This window comes from Triturus cristatus, chromosome 2_1, assembly GCF_964204655.1.
Source record: "Triturus cristatus chromosome 2_1, aTriCri1.1, whole genome shotgun sequence".
NCBI lineage: Eukaryota > Metazoa > Chordata > Amphibia > Caudata > Salamandridae > Triturus > Triturus cristatus.
The window spans coordinates 457,669,122-457,684,426 of NC_140581.1; the positions used below are offsets into that span (position 1 = coordinate 457,669,122).

Sequence of the window (15,305 nt, forward strand, 5' to 3'; positions counted from 1 at the left end):
TTTAAATTGTAATTACTAACACATTTGAAATTGTGTAAATCTTAGGATGTACGAATCGATAGTGTAACTTACAGACGTGGAACAATGGCAAGTATGACAGTATGTTCAGATGGTTTTGTTGCTCGTATTGATCTGTAAAGAGAAAATGTACATATCAGCAATTATTTTCAAATACAAGACTTTTAATTGCTGATTTATAAAGATGTGCTTTTTTTTACGTTTGCATTTTTAATTTATTGCTAAAACACTGAATTAATAATCAGATTGCCTAATTAGCACGCAACTCAACATTTCAAGCAGCAACATACTTAACTACATTGTTTTAAAACTATCGTGTAACTTTGCATTTCAAGGTTGCTTCTAATAAATGCAGATTTATGTAAAACCCAGCATAAGAATTAACTTGTGGTGGAGGGCTACAGATAGGCAAACATTATTTTAAATTTAACATAGTCTCAAAAATTCTGAGTAGTAAGGAGGCTGGCAAAAAGACTGAAGTGGTCATACAAAAATGTACTTAATCAGCAAGTAAAACTAATAATTAAAACGTGGTAATTATTCACACAAGCTGTACAAGAAAAGGTTAAATAAATAAATAAAAGTAAGCAAATGTACCCATATGTATGTCAAAACAAGTGATGCACCAAGAAAAAGCAGGTAAAAAATAATTAGAGAGGTAAAACCATGGAGCCTACTCCCAAAAAAGCACATTGTAGTACATTTAGTAGTACTACAACAGTGCTTTTCACATACTACAAAATACTTTTCACTAACCTACCAGGTTGCCACCTCCACCACTCATATCTTTTCTCTCTGGAGTTCTCCACCTCAGTTACCGAGATCACCACACGAGTGCACATACATTTTTGTAGTAAATGTGGGAGGGACAAGGGAGCAGCGGTATAAGAGGGTATATTCACTAGAAAATGGGAGAGGTTCAGGAAGGGGAAGGAGAGGTTAAGAGAGACTTTAGGACCCAAGTATGCACCCACAAATGAGTAAGCACATTGCTATTCACAAACTGCTCCTCTAAAACTACTACAGCCCCAAAAGTCCCAAAACAGTCTTAAATGTACTCCAGCTCAGACCATGTGTAGTTCTGAAATTGAAGTTCAGCACTGCACTTGGCCAACCGCTGGAACTGCAACACTCTTGCTCAGAAAAATATATATGGAGGCAGCAACTTAAAATAAAACCCCAAAGGAAATACCTAGGTGTAAACATAAACTCAGAAATAGTGAAAAGGGAAAAGGAGTAGATTTACACCTCAGTTTAAGAGTAAATATACATGTGAGTAAGTCTACATATGTATATTGACGTTTGTGAATAGGGCCCATGTAAATCAAAAAAAAATTACTAGTGCAAAGTTACTAATAGTAACTTTTCACACATAGATGGAGGTTCCCCCCACTGGGACAGATTTTTCCCTATGGTACATTTTAGGGGAAAGTAAAAAAGTTGTTTATTAAATTTTAAAATCATTCAGAAAAAATATTTGAATGATAAATATGAAATATTTATTTTTAATATATAACTCATACAAATATCGTACAGCACTATTATATCTAATAAGTATTGACAATTAATATGAATATATTTCATTAATGTATATATATTTAATGATTTATCCCCAAAGAGTTACATTTATTTTTACATTTTAACAAATGTATTCAAATAATGTTAATACAATTATATATTTTTAATTGTTAATATTATTCTAACATTAAATACAATGTATATATTTATATGTATTTTTTAAACATTAAAATCAGCCATTTATTTTAACATTATTTCCAATGGGGTTTTATGTAAAGTCCCTGCCTCATTTTTTTCTATGGAATGGTGTTACAGTTCCAGTGGTTGGCTAAGTGTGGTGCTTGACCTTCTTCAGGTCTGACCCGGAGTACATAACAACTGTTTAGGTCCTTTCTGGCTATAGTAGTGTTAAAAGGCCAGTGTGGGAATAGGAATGTGCTTACTATTTTGTGGGTGGGTATCTGTACCTCCCATAATCCTTCATTACTCCTTCCTAATACCCCCATTTAGGGGCTGGTTCCTATAGCCGGTCGTACAGCTGTCCACAGCCTTACCGTGTGACCGGTCCGTCTTGTAGTGAAAGTACGATGTGCATAACTGCCAAAAACACGACCGAGGCTGTGATTCAAGCTCCATTCTCCGTCCGAGCCGTAACTCCTAACGCTGAACCGAGTTGCCCGGAAGCAGTATCCATAGCAGTTTCCGGCATGACAAGTACGATGCAAACTTCCTACGGGCCGGACGGGTCACCACGTACGGGACGTCACAGCATCCGGAAAACAAGCATATCAGCTACGATTTGCGCCACAACTCAATACACGGCTACGAGACGGACCAGCTTGCAGCGGGTACGAGACGGAGCAACAAGCAGCGTGTACGACAAGAACACATCATGAATCCCATTGCGCAGGTCATACCAGTACTCTACATCTATGACTGGCTCAGGAACCGACGCCGACGGCGCAGGCGGTAAGTCAGACACCTACCACATAAACAAACGACACCTACCTGCAAACTGGCACACATACACAGGAGATCTACATCCTGGCCACTAACAACAGCCCACCATAGGGGTTGCATGGCCAGCACCACTAACACCCCCACCCATAGGGCTTATGTTGCCCATCACCCCAGCCACACACACCCATAGGGGACCTGTTGCCCATCACTACTGCCACCCCCAGCCACAGGGCTTATGATGCCCATCACCCCTGCCACCCTCACTCACAGGGGACCTGTTGCCCATCACCCCTGCCACCACCCCCCATAGAGCTTATGTTGCCCATCACCCCTGCCACCCCCACTCACAGGGGACCTGTTGCCCATCTCTACTGCCACCCCCAGCCATAGGGCTTATGTTGCTCATCACTACTGCCACCCCCACCCATAGGATGGGTGATGCGCAACACATCCAGCATATTCCAACATCAGGTATGTCAGCAAAATACATCCTCCCTAACATCATGTCAACAGTGTGTAGTCTGTGACAAATGCCCACAACAGTGATTATGGCTACGAACATACAATGTAAGTAACAGCACATGTGTGACCAACACATGAGTGTGACAATCACAAGGCAAGCATCACCATAGCACTGTGGCAATGTGAAAAGAACACCCCCTCACTGTGTAGAACAGAAGTTAAGTGTGGGCTTCCAAAATGCAGCAGATGTTGAGCATTGTGGTGATGGCAACTAAACCCCCCCTCATCACAGTGACCAAAAGGTAAGTGTCATCATGTTCAAAGCTGCAAATAACAAACAGCATGTATGGTCCCTGCTCCCAACACAGTAAACACTTCTGGGACAAACTAGTGGTTGTGTCCCATACACACAGAGATGTGGTGAGGCTAACAGTGCTGTGAAAACATAACACACTCTCGGCCATGTGCAGAAAAGCACCACACATGGGGGCTGACTATGCATACAGTGTACAATAACACAAGAGCAGAAGTGACCATCACCAAGCATGCACACATCTCGAAAATAGACACACCAATCAAAACAACATGTGTAGACTGTAGGTGTCAGCTCACTATCTCACATTCCATGCCAGCAATGGCACCTAACAACCAGGATGAATGTGCACAATGATGTAATATGACTCACAGGAACAGCAGGCAAAATCACAGAAACAGCATCCAGACAAAGGCCCACAACAGCAATACCAATGCACTGGTGCAGATGCACAAACACAAACAGGCAAACTCACACTTCACATCTGACACAGCATGTGTGTGTGTGTGTGTCACAGTATCCACAGGCAACTACACAACATATGAGGGGGGCAGAACCACAGTGACACAGATGTGGACACAGTGCCATACAAAATTAAACCATCATTGGGACACCCTCAGTGGGCAATCAGGCATTGGGAGATGAGAGGGAGCACAATAGACACATGTGACACAAGCTGGAATGGAAACCAACTAACACAGCAAGAGACTGACACACAACAGCACTACCCCCAGGGACCAGACATTGGGGTGACACAAGCATGCATGACACCTCCACTGTGATGACAAAGGCAGATGTCGAACAAACTGGGAAACCTAGACATGTGTCCTATGCCACAAACGATCATCACATATACACAAACACAAATCACTCAGCATGGTACCTCATCCATGGACAAACGGGAGCTAGGGGACCATCAATGCAAACATTCACATCAGTCCACCCTCAACACGACACACCCTGAACTGCAACAATGTGTATCTGTGAAGCCCACATGGACAGGTGACATTGCACATGCACCCATGACAAACACAGGAATGTTGGGAGGAACTAAGGTGCACAGACACATCACACAAGGACAGTTTACAACCCTGGGGAATGACAGACATACTGCACAGTATGCGGTCCATGGCCATGACCTCAAAGCTCACGTAACCTTCAGAATCCCTGCCACAGTCCCAAGACAATGCAGAAGCCAAGGAGAACCACAAGGCACACATGCTGACACCTGCCACCATCGCAGCCATAAACCCGACAAGTGAGAGCAGTCACACACACATACAAATGTCTCAATCACTGAAAACCACCACCTAGGGACAACTACATGAGTTAGCAAATAAACAGGTGCCTTGAGGAACCCTGACTGTGTCCCATCTGTGTCTAACAACATCATCACCACTCAGAACTGACAAATCCCAATGATGATACACCAATTAACAGTAACGTGTCATGCACCCACACATCTGGTAGCCCATTGGAAAAGCAGTGGGATGAACCCAATACCACTCAGCAAGCATCAACAACAGGAACATATCAAGGGATCACTGTCTGTGTATGAACAGGGATATGGACACACACACATGCTCATACAACACACACCATGGGCCCAGGCCATGTCACTGAACAACACACTTACTTGAGGGGACACAACTCCTGTGGAAGCCCAGCTGTGCCAAACATATTCACCGCAAGTCTCACTCATGTCTGCAGAACACTTGGTCAGTCAGCCATCAGTTACCACACAATGAAGGCTATGGTCACAACAGCCTGAGTACGCGAGTCTCCCCTAAGTCATCTGCACATACCCAAAACATATGTCTAGCAAGTTGCACAGAGGACCCAGTTGCTCCTATACCAATGATGCCCACACCTGTAGGTCCAGTGTTGATGAGCACAAAGTCTGTGGAAGTGACAAATTGGACAATGGGAAGCACATCATATGTGCATGGGTGCAAGCCAGAGATGTGGCCATGCAAATGAAATGCTCACAGAGAGATGTCCACAAATAGTTGATCCTGACACACCCAGGTAGCTGGAAAGGATGACATGGATACCCACCAGAATAGGATACATATCTCATGGACCATAGGGAGTACCTCACAGCAACACATCAGTATTCAACATTGTAAACAAAGCATCACAGGTGCAAGGGCATGTTAAACATCATCAATATAATGTACAGCTAAATCAAGTTCACAGGGATAAAGAAAAAAGCTTTATTCAGCATATTAAAAGTTAAACGTCTGTTCAAACAAAAGGCCAATGGCCAGTCCATGTCCAAATGCCAAGGAGTGAAGTAGAGTGACAACTGCCACACCTTGCTTGCCTACACTGCTAAGGACCGAGGTCATCCCCTCGAAGGGGCATACATGGGGGCAGGCCAGGCACCGTAGGGACAGGATCAGGGCGCAGCAGAAGGAGGCAGTGAAGGGGTGGTGGATGCAGGCGAGACACTTGCAACTGCAGTGGAGCTGACTGAAGTGGTGGGTGCTGTCACAACTGTGGGGCACAAGTCAGATGGGGTGGGTGCCGGCACAACTCCAGTGGGCAGGTCAGATGGAGTGGATTGGCTCACCACTGCAGTGCCCAAGTCAGACGGGGTGGTTGTGGACTCCAATGCAATGCCTACATCCATGGGAGCGGAATGGGGGGCAGATGAGGTCGGCAGGGCAGGAGGGGGACACGGTCCCCACATCAGTGGCACTAACCGTCTGACCAGGTGTGGAAGAGCAAGTGCTGGGGGGGTGGCCTTAGCATTTTGGGGATGGTGTATCTGTGGGTGGGGAGCCTGGGGCAGGGAGTGGCGGGGGAACCTCTGGAGTGGTGGCCTGGGGGATGGAGTACGGAGACTTTGCCTTGGAGCTGCGTGGTGGTGGGGGGTCTTGCTCTTCTGGCGCCGGGGGGACTTGCGGGTGGGGGTCTCTGTCTGACTGCGCCTGTGGGAGGGTGTCCGGGTGTGAGGGGCACTCCCCTCTGTGTGTGGGGACTTCTTCTTCCCCTTGTAATCAGGATCTGCTGGGTCGGTGGGGAAGAGGCCAAGGTCACAGAGGAAGACTTTCTGGGGAGATGGGGTTGCAGGTGAGGCAAGGGAAGGAGGCTGGGAGGGAGAGGTCTCGGAGGACTGTGGAGTGGTTGTGGATGACTGTGCGTGTGTCTGCAAACCAGCCCCTGTGAGTGTGGTATCAGTCCCCTGCGCTTGCTTGTGTGCACGTCTAGACCTTGGTTTGGGGTTTTTTGTGCTTGGGACAGGTAGGGTGCTAGGAATCGTGGGTGGTGCAGGGATAGGAGGGGTGCGGGACTGTTGGAGGAGGGACACTGCTGCCGTCAGGGAGGAGGCCACGGACTGATTGGTCCTCTGTAGGGCAGACATGCCCGAGGAAATGCCCTCCATGAATGACACCAGTTGTGTCAACAGACCTGTGTGTGCATGGAGGACCTTCAGCATCGACGTCTGCCCTACATGGATCTGTCTAAGTAAGTCCACAGACTCCTCACCCAGGGCAGCAGGGGACACAGGGGCAGGGGGTGCGGTGCCTGGCACATTGGAGACATGCTCACGAACACAGGAGCCCACAGGAACCTCTGGGATGGGAGCCAATGGGAGGGTGGTGGTGGTGGCATGGACAGCCTCACTAGTTGGGGTTTGGTGGCTGCTGACACCCGCCTCCACAAGGGAGTCATCCTCAGAGCTGCTGTGGCCCTCAGCTGGGAGGGGATGGTGCTGACGACTCCTCTTGTGGCTCCACTTGCCCTCCGTGCAACTGGGTCCACCCGACTCCTCTCCTTCTGTCCCTTTAAGGCTCTGTGGCTCCTCCTGGTCCATGGAGCTGTCCCCACCTGTGGCCGTGGATGTATCTGGATAGGAATAGGAAGTAAGAGAACAACATCAGTCACCTGCACCGACTGCACACACCACAGTGAGTACATCACATCACAGGGCAAGTCCTGGCATCATCAGCTGAGCACAGCTCAAAGTGCCAACACTGTTTAGAATAAGACAATTGTCATTCTCAACATCAACCATGGCACACATATCCCTCCTTGACTTTCACACATATGTCCATTGCATGTTGGATGCTAACACCCCAATGTGCCAACATGCACCACCCACACATTAGTTGTACATGCAAGTGAACATGTAGGAGTATGTCACTATGCACACAGCACATCTCTTGCTACTGACTCAGTACAGGTGTCTGGATGAAGGGATGGGCAGAGACTCATTTCACATGCTTGTGATGCATGCCAGCAACACACACTATGATGTACTCATGTCCTGATGGGCAATGCCACAATGGGGTGCATGGTGCACACATGAACACAATGCAGGATCACTCATAGCAAGTTCAATGCCATGGCACTGGGATGCCCTGAAAGTCAGTCAACACTGTCTCCTGTCACAGGGGAAGGGCATTCAGACAACAACAATATGCACTCACTCACAATCCTAGCTCAGGAGTAAAGCTAACTCTGCAGATGACCGGCGCACTTGCCCATCCCATGCAAACAACATATCCAGGACCCAGAAGACCCCACATCATGTAAATGTAAATGTAAATGTATGTGTCTTGTAAAGCGCACTGCTGCCCTGAGGCGTCGTGGCACTGTAGACCGCTGGGGAACCCGTCCTGGCTATCCCTGTGAGATGGTCCCTCCTGGGTATCTCCAAGGTGAAACCAGGCATCCCCGGCGAATCATGCAAATCATACATATGAGTCTCTGCAAACACAAATCCCTGTACATTAACACATCACAGTCTGCCATGCATGTAACCCAGCTGCATGAAGGACACAGTTGCATACACCATTGTGCGCTATCAGATGATCACAGACCTATATGTCACACAGGTCTTGTCTCTCACAGTCATATCTCAGATGTCATGCTGACTCTCTGAATCATGGACACCCCAGTTGTACATAGCCACACCCTAATGACACAGAGGCAGGTACCTGAGGGCACATGTCAATAAGCACAACCTGCAATTTCATACACAAGAGTGGGATTACAGAGTGTTTCAAAATGCCCTTGAGGAGACACGACTGGCCAGGTCTACGTGAAACAGTGTTTGGCCCTAGACAGTAGTCAGGTGGCTAAGCAAGTGTGACATACTTGACATACATACACCCGAGGCCCCAAAATTGGAGTCCCCTGCTGCATGGGTTTGTTTGGAATACCCCAGCCACATGTTGCGAGTCAGACCAGCAACACATGGATGGAACACATCTCAAGGGCACACACAGATCACATGTCAGATCTCAGGCATTGTGTAAACAATTGACCCACACATGAAACACAAAACAGAGTCACGGGAACAGATGCTGACCGGTAGCTGAAGCATAGCTGACTGCAGGGACACAGTGCCCTAGTGACACAAGCAACAGACTGTTGGGGCCACACCTGTGGAACAGATGAGGAGGGTGCATCACACAATTGAGGGACCTGAGTATTGGACTACAAGACCTACGTAATGTGGAAGAGTGACCAGGCCAAAAGACTGCTATTAGCATGTCAGACATAGTACACAGATTAGGCATGGATTTACCCCCTTCCTGCTGCTGTCTGGCCTTCAGATGTCTATCCAGGTCCGGAAAGACCACCGCCAGTATCCGGAGCATATGGGGAGTCAGGGCTCGGTGTCCACCCCACCTTCATGGAGGTGAAAGCTTCAGCTGGACTCTAGCTATCCTCCGGGTCCAGCCCCGAAGGTCCTGCCACCTCTTCTGGCAGTTGCGGATCCGGCGCTTGTAGACCCCCACAGTACGAACAGCCCAGGCGATGGTCAGACAGATCTCCTGCTTCTGGTGGGCATCAACCTGTGAGGATGACAAAGTGAAAAGTACATTAACACACATGCCCCAGATTTGTGCAGCACACATTTGGATATACATGTCATCATCACAAAGGGAAATGAATTACACAGGTAGTGCACCCATGGGGAAGGAAAAATCACCTTCATGTCTGACATGTTAACAATGCCTGGATAGTTTAAGCTTGCAATAATGCACTTTAGCAGCAGGAAACCTATTCATTACATGTACCTACACACTTTAGTCAGTGAGAATGCTTGCCACTGGTGTACACACTGCTAGTACTGCTAGTCAGACAACATGCATAATGAGGAAGTCAGTGGACTGCACACTCACCTGCTCCCCTGGTTTCCCATAGAGCTTGCTGTATTGTCGAAGAAGCCCGTCCAGCAGGGCCTGGTTCTCCTCCTCAGTGAAGGATGGGGCCTCTCCAGAGTACATGCCATAGCAGGAGCCAGAGGATGCAGAGACAGCAGCAGTGGTAGCAGGGATGTGGGCCAGGAGCATGTAGTGCAGGCAAGTGAGCTCCCTGGGGGCCAACCAGCCTTATATCTGTGCTGCAGAGGCAGAATCTGTGCCATGTGTCCCAAGTGATAGGTCCAACACGGTTGCATTCTATGAATCTGGCCAATCCATTTAAAAGTACGACTCGTACACGCCTTCCGCATCGTTCAAATCTTCACCTGGAACCTGGAACACTTGAAATTGCAACATTGTTGTAGGTATCCAACTGAATTTCCAGTGCACAACTCGTACAAGTTTTGAATCTGCATCCGTCTCAATGACAGTCCGGAGCCAATGGGTGCGCCCGGCTCGTACAACTGACTGTACACTGTGTATTTTGAATATACACATGCACCGGTCTCCATACGATTCAATGGCCAAGGCGTACGCCTGTCTCGGACCATGCCTGTCCGACGCGTATGCATGATAGTCACCCGCGTCGAACCTCATTGCATTCAATGACAAAGCGTACGCACGCCTAGGACATGACCCGTGCAATGCGTACGCATTGTCACCCGCGTAGGTCCTCATTGCATTCAATGACAAAGCATACGCACGGATCGGACATGACCCGTGCAATGCGTACGCATTGTCACCCGCGTCGGTCCTCATTGCATTCAATGACAAAGCGTACGCACGGCTCGGACATGACCTGTGCAATGCATATGCATTGTCACCCGCGTCGGTCCTCATTGCATTCAATGACAAAGCGTACGCACGGCTCGGACATTACCCGTGCAATGCATACGCATTGTCTCAAGCGTCGGTCCTCATTGCATTCAATGACAAAGCATACGCACGGCTCGGACATGACCCGTGCAATGCGTATGCATTGTCACCCGCGTCGGTCCTCATTGCATTCAATGACAGAGCGTACGCACGGCTCGGACATGACCCGTGCAATGCGTACGCATTGTCACCCGTGTCGGTCCTCATTGCTTTCACTGACGAAGCGTACGCACGACTCGGACATGACCCGTGCAATGCGTACGCAGTGTCACCTGCGTCGGACCTCATTAGTGTGACTATTATATGGATGCAACACACATATACTGGCCAGGGACACCTGTGCACACCTACCACACTACAGCATTGGCCACACAGTGTCCCATGGCATGTAAGGCTGCATTCCCTGGGTGTTTGGGGGAGTCACATCTGTTTTTTTGGCTGGCACTTTGTGCAGCCACTCCCAGGCTGTGCATGTGTACATGGGGGCAGAATCCTTTGTGTGTTGTGCACATTACCACTGTGATGTGCAATTGTACAGTAATGGGCATGAGTCATGTACACAGTGTCAGGTTGGATATGTTTAGGACAGGTCACATACACCCTGAGTCCTGGGGGTGATGGCATGTACGTCACAGTGGGAACTGTAGCCACAATACTGATGTGCACCCACAGTCTGTGTGCATGTTGTGTCTCAGATGTGTCTGATCAAATGTGCCCAATGGGTGACAGTCTCCACATCCATGTGGTATATGCATCACCCTTGATGGGGTGTGTGTCTAAGAGACGTACATGTAGGGCCGGCAGGAACAACAGTAGCCACTACCTGTGGGACTTACACTTGCCTTGTGGTGTGTACGTGCTACGCAATGTCCATTGCTGTGTTGATGTGGCAATACAGGGACCCTGGGTTTCTGCATGACAAAGATTTGTGATGCCTGGGAGACATGAGGCCTCAATTGTCACTGTGGTATGTGTTTGGAACGTTTCAGCAGCACATAGGTTGGGTGACACAGCCAGATGATTGGCCATTGCACTACATAGGACTCATGTGGACATGTGGAATTGAGATGTGAGGTGGCGGTCTTGTAGGTGACATATGTGTCCATGACCAACAGCACACACCTCAGTACACTGTGTAATGTCATGATCTAGCATGTGATATTGATCGTGGTCATGGCCACATGGGTGGATGAACTGACAATCTTCCTTCGTGCATCTCTGTACGGCAGGGCACCAGCTGTCCATCGGCCGTTCCAAGACCTTGCAACCATGCAGGAACGTGACTGTATCAGACTATCCCGCTTCACCAGGCCACTGATTGCTGAGTTGGCGGAGCAGTTGGTGCCACATCTGCTACCTGGCCGGACATATCCTACAGCACTGACCCCAGAGGTGAAGGTGATGGCAGCCCTGCACCTCTTTGCTACTGGTACCTTCCAGTACACTGTGGCTACTGCTGGAGGAATGTCGCAAATGATGTTTAGTCGGGTGCTACGTCTTAGAGGGGATGTTGCAATTCCTCGACCTGTATATCAAGTTCCAGAACCCTGATGAACTCCCTGAAATAAAGGATGCTTTTTATACACTGGGGAGGATGCCGAACGTCATTGGATCTATTGATGGGACACATGTTGCCCTGATACCACCACAGGCACATGAGCAGGCATACCGTAACAGAAAGCACTACCATTCAATCAATGCTCTGGTGGTCTGTCTTGCTGACATGTCGATCACACATGTGTGTGCACGGTTCCCTGGTTCTGCACACGATGCCTACATTATGAGGAGTAGTCGCATTGCAACCCTGATGTCACAGATGCCAGCTCAGCATGCCTGGCTTAGCGGTGTATACTGACTGTTTCTCATTTTGTGTGTTTGTCAATGTTGTATTCTGCACTCCTACAAAATTCAGCTACTTGTTCATTTTTGTGTGCATAGGTGACTCCGGATACCCCAACATGCCGTGGTTGCTGACACCCCTCAGGAACCCTGTGACACCAGCCGAGCTGCACTACAATGAGGCACATGGTCGGAGCAGGAGGGTGATTGAGCGGACATTCGGCCTCCTGAAAAGCCGCTTTCGCTGCCTGGACAAGACCGGTGGGGCCCTCCCATATGAGCCTGCAAAGGTGTGCAAAATAATCCTTGTCTGCTGCATGCTACACAACATGGCGGTGCGGAAGGAGGGGCCTCTCATCCAGGATGACGATGACCAACCTCCGGCACCTGTGGAAGATCCCGGCCTGGGCCAAGATGCCAGTGATGATGAAGATGATGGTGACGTCCGCTCACAGCTCATCAACAACTTCTTCACCTGAATGTGAGTTTCCAGGGTTGTTATGTGAATGTATGGAGGTAGCCTGGAATGTGTTGTGCCAGCTCTGTTGCTGTCTGAGTGTGTCTGTGTGCTACTTTACTGGATGCGTGCTGTGATGTGTCCATTCAGGTGGTGTGTACTCCACAATAGGGTAGTACTGCTAACTAGTGTTTGTGTAGGTGTCTTGCAACATGTTTTGTGCATGTGTATTGCATTTCTCTCCTGTTCTTCTGTGCTTTTGACTGTATCTTGTCTGTCCTTCCCAGTGTACTTTGCCTGTTGTGTGGTCAACACTGACCCCCAACACCCAGAAGCCAACACCAGTGTGGAAGTTGACAATTCCCATCAACTGATATACCACACATCCCTGGACTTCCATTCTCCAACACATTGAGAGCGTGTGTCCACTGTTACGTAGAATTACCGTGCAACTATTGTGGAATAAATGTGTTGCTGATGTGTTACGCTTTGTTATGTGCGTTGTCTGTCTTCCCACATCTGAGTGACATCTGGTTACCTCACCTATGGACTTGTTACCACTGACTGGGGTTGGTGGTGTGTCTGTGCATGCCAATGCATTTCAGGTCAACATCATTGTGTGTGATGAGTAACATGGCCATGGTGAGTATGTTTTGTGTTGCCATAGTGGTGTGTCTCCCTCACATGTGTCACATCACCATGACTCACCTTACTTTGGTCACATTGTTGCAGTATTTGGCATGCACTGTGTTGTGAGGCAGATAGACATCTCCCTGAACATGACAAGTTGGAATCACAACAGAGGCAAGTATGGTGTACTGGTGAATTTATTTACAAACATGTGTGAGGGAAGTGCACAGGATGGTGGGTGCTGTACATTGGTTTGGGAATCCAAAGTTCACATTGGAGTTGGAAGTGCTGGTAGATGAACTGTCCAGAGTAAAGTCCACAGTCATCTGATACATTGGCCCAACATGAACCCTCCATGTCATGTGGGCGAGTTGTGTGCGATTGGACAAGGTGAACGGGTTGCACTCAAAGGACATTGTCCAGAACAGGTTTAGAGGCCCTGGGGGATGTGCTGGGACATCTGCCCCTCACATGTCCTTCTTCGGACGACCCCTCTTCTTCTTGGGGGGATCATCAGGTGCAGGCCTCTGCGGTGCAGGGAACTCTCCGCCAGAGTCCTCCTCCCTCCCTATGGCGCTGGCAGATGGTGTTGCGACAGATGTTATGGGCACACAGGGGGGTGTGGACAGGTTGGTGATCTGGTGGAGGCATTGGAGTATGTCCCGATGCACCGCAGTAATGTCATCCCACTTGGCCTCCATGCGGGCATGGTGGCCGACCTGCTCGTGTTGCATGTCCTTGAGGATGCCCACTACCTGGCCAAATCCTCCGGTGCTATCCTGGTACGCATCTAAGATGCATGCCGGGGGGGGGTCATCATGCAGTCCTGACCCCTCTGCAAGGTGCGCCCTGTGCCTCCCACCCCTCCCAGCACCCCTCTCCACACAGGCAGGACCAGCGGCGGGACACACAGGTGACACTGGGACCCCTTGAGTGGTGTTGCTGGTGGTGTTTGCTGTAGCTTCCGGGGGGTCCCGTGTCCCTGTGCTGTGGGTGTTGATTGGCCTTGCTCTGTCCGTGTTGGCGGGGGTGCCCTGTCGGTGTCCAGATGTTGGAGGTGTGGGTACAGGGGTGCAGATGTTGATGCTGTCGGTGCTGCATGATGGCTCACACCGGAGGGGCCAGGTTGGTCATCGTCATCCGAAGAGGACAGTGAGAGTGTCAGACCAGAGAGCTCAGTGTCCGCCAGAGTCTGGGACTGGGTTTCCTCATCTTTTGGTGCTGGGTGCCCAGCACCACCTGTGTTTGGAAGAGACACACAATGTGATTTATGTTTCTACATGCATCGATGGTTCACAGACATGACTTTTTCTACTTTTCAAACAGATGCCTGCCTGTACACTGCTTTTTCCCAGCTTGTCACGGACAGAGTTTGATATTGTTGTTGGCCATTTCCCAGCATGGCCTTGTGCTCCCCACAACAGAGCCCAGTGTCAGACATCTTGTCAGTCCCTTCCCACTCCCTGTGAGGCGAGTATGGTTCAGTTTGATCTTGCTGGGCCATGTGGGTGGGTGTAGGTTGTCTGTGACTGCGAGTCCCATCATACTCTTGGCTACACCCCCCTTCCCAGCATGCACATACTTCCTCCCTCTTGACTCTGCTTCCCTGTAAGGGGGTGTGACAGCAATGGCAAGATGGCTGACTGTGAACTCCTGGGGCCCGATTCACAGAACTAACTTAAGACAAAATCCTAAACTTACTACCGTTTTGGTATTCACAGAAGGCACTTACTCATTTTGGTATTCACAGAAGGCACTTACTCATTTCGGTATTCACAGAAGTTAGGACTCCTAATTTTAGGACTCCTAAATGCCTTCTGTGAATACCGAAAGTCTTAAAATAAGGATTTTTCTCAATTTAGTAGTAGTAAAGTTAGGAGTCCTAACTTTAGGACTACTAAACTGAGAAAAATCCTAATTCTAAGACTTTCGGTATTCACAGAAGGCATTTAGGAGTCCTAAACTTAGGACTCCTAACTTCTGTGAATACCGAAGTGAGTAAGTGTCTTCTGTGAATAAGAAAATGGTAGTAAGTTTAGGATTTTGTCTTAAGTTAGTTCTGTGAATC

General features: G+C 48.8%; 1 protein-coding gene across 1 annotated transcript in view; it reads right to left on the reverse strand.

Moving 5' to 3' along the window:
• Positions 1 to 15,305, reverse strand: part of PDE8B (phosphodiesterase 8B) — a 977,294-nt gene that overhangs the window by 451,621 nt on the left and 510,368 nt on the right. The window contains exon 4 of the mRNA XM_085632271.1: positions 73 to 132. Within this exon, the coding sequence (XP_085488397.1) occupies positions 73 to 132 (60 nt within the window). The remainder of the gene's footprint in view (positions 1 to 72; positions 133 to 15,305) is intronic.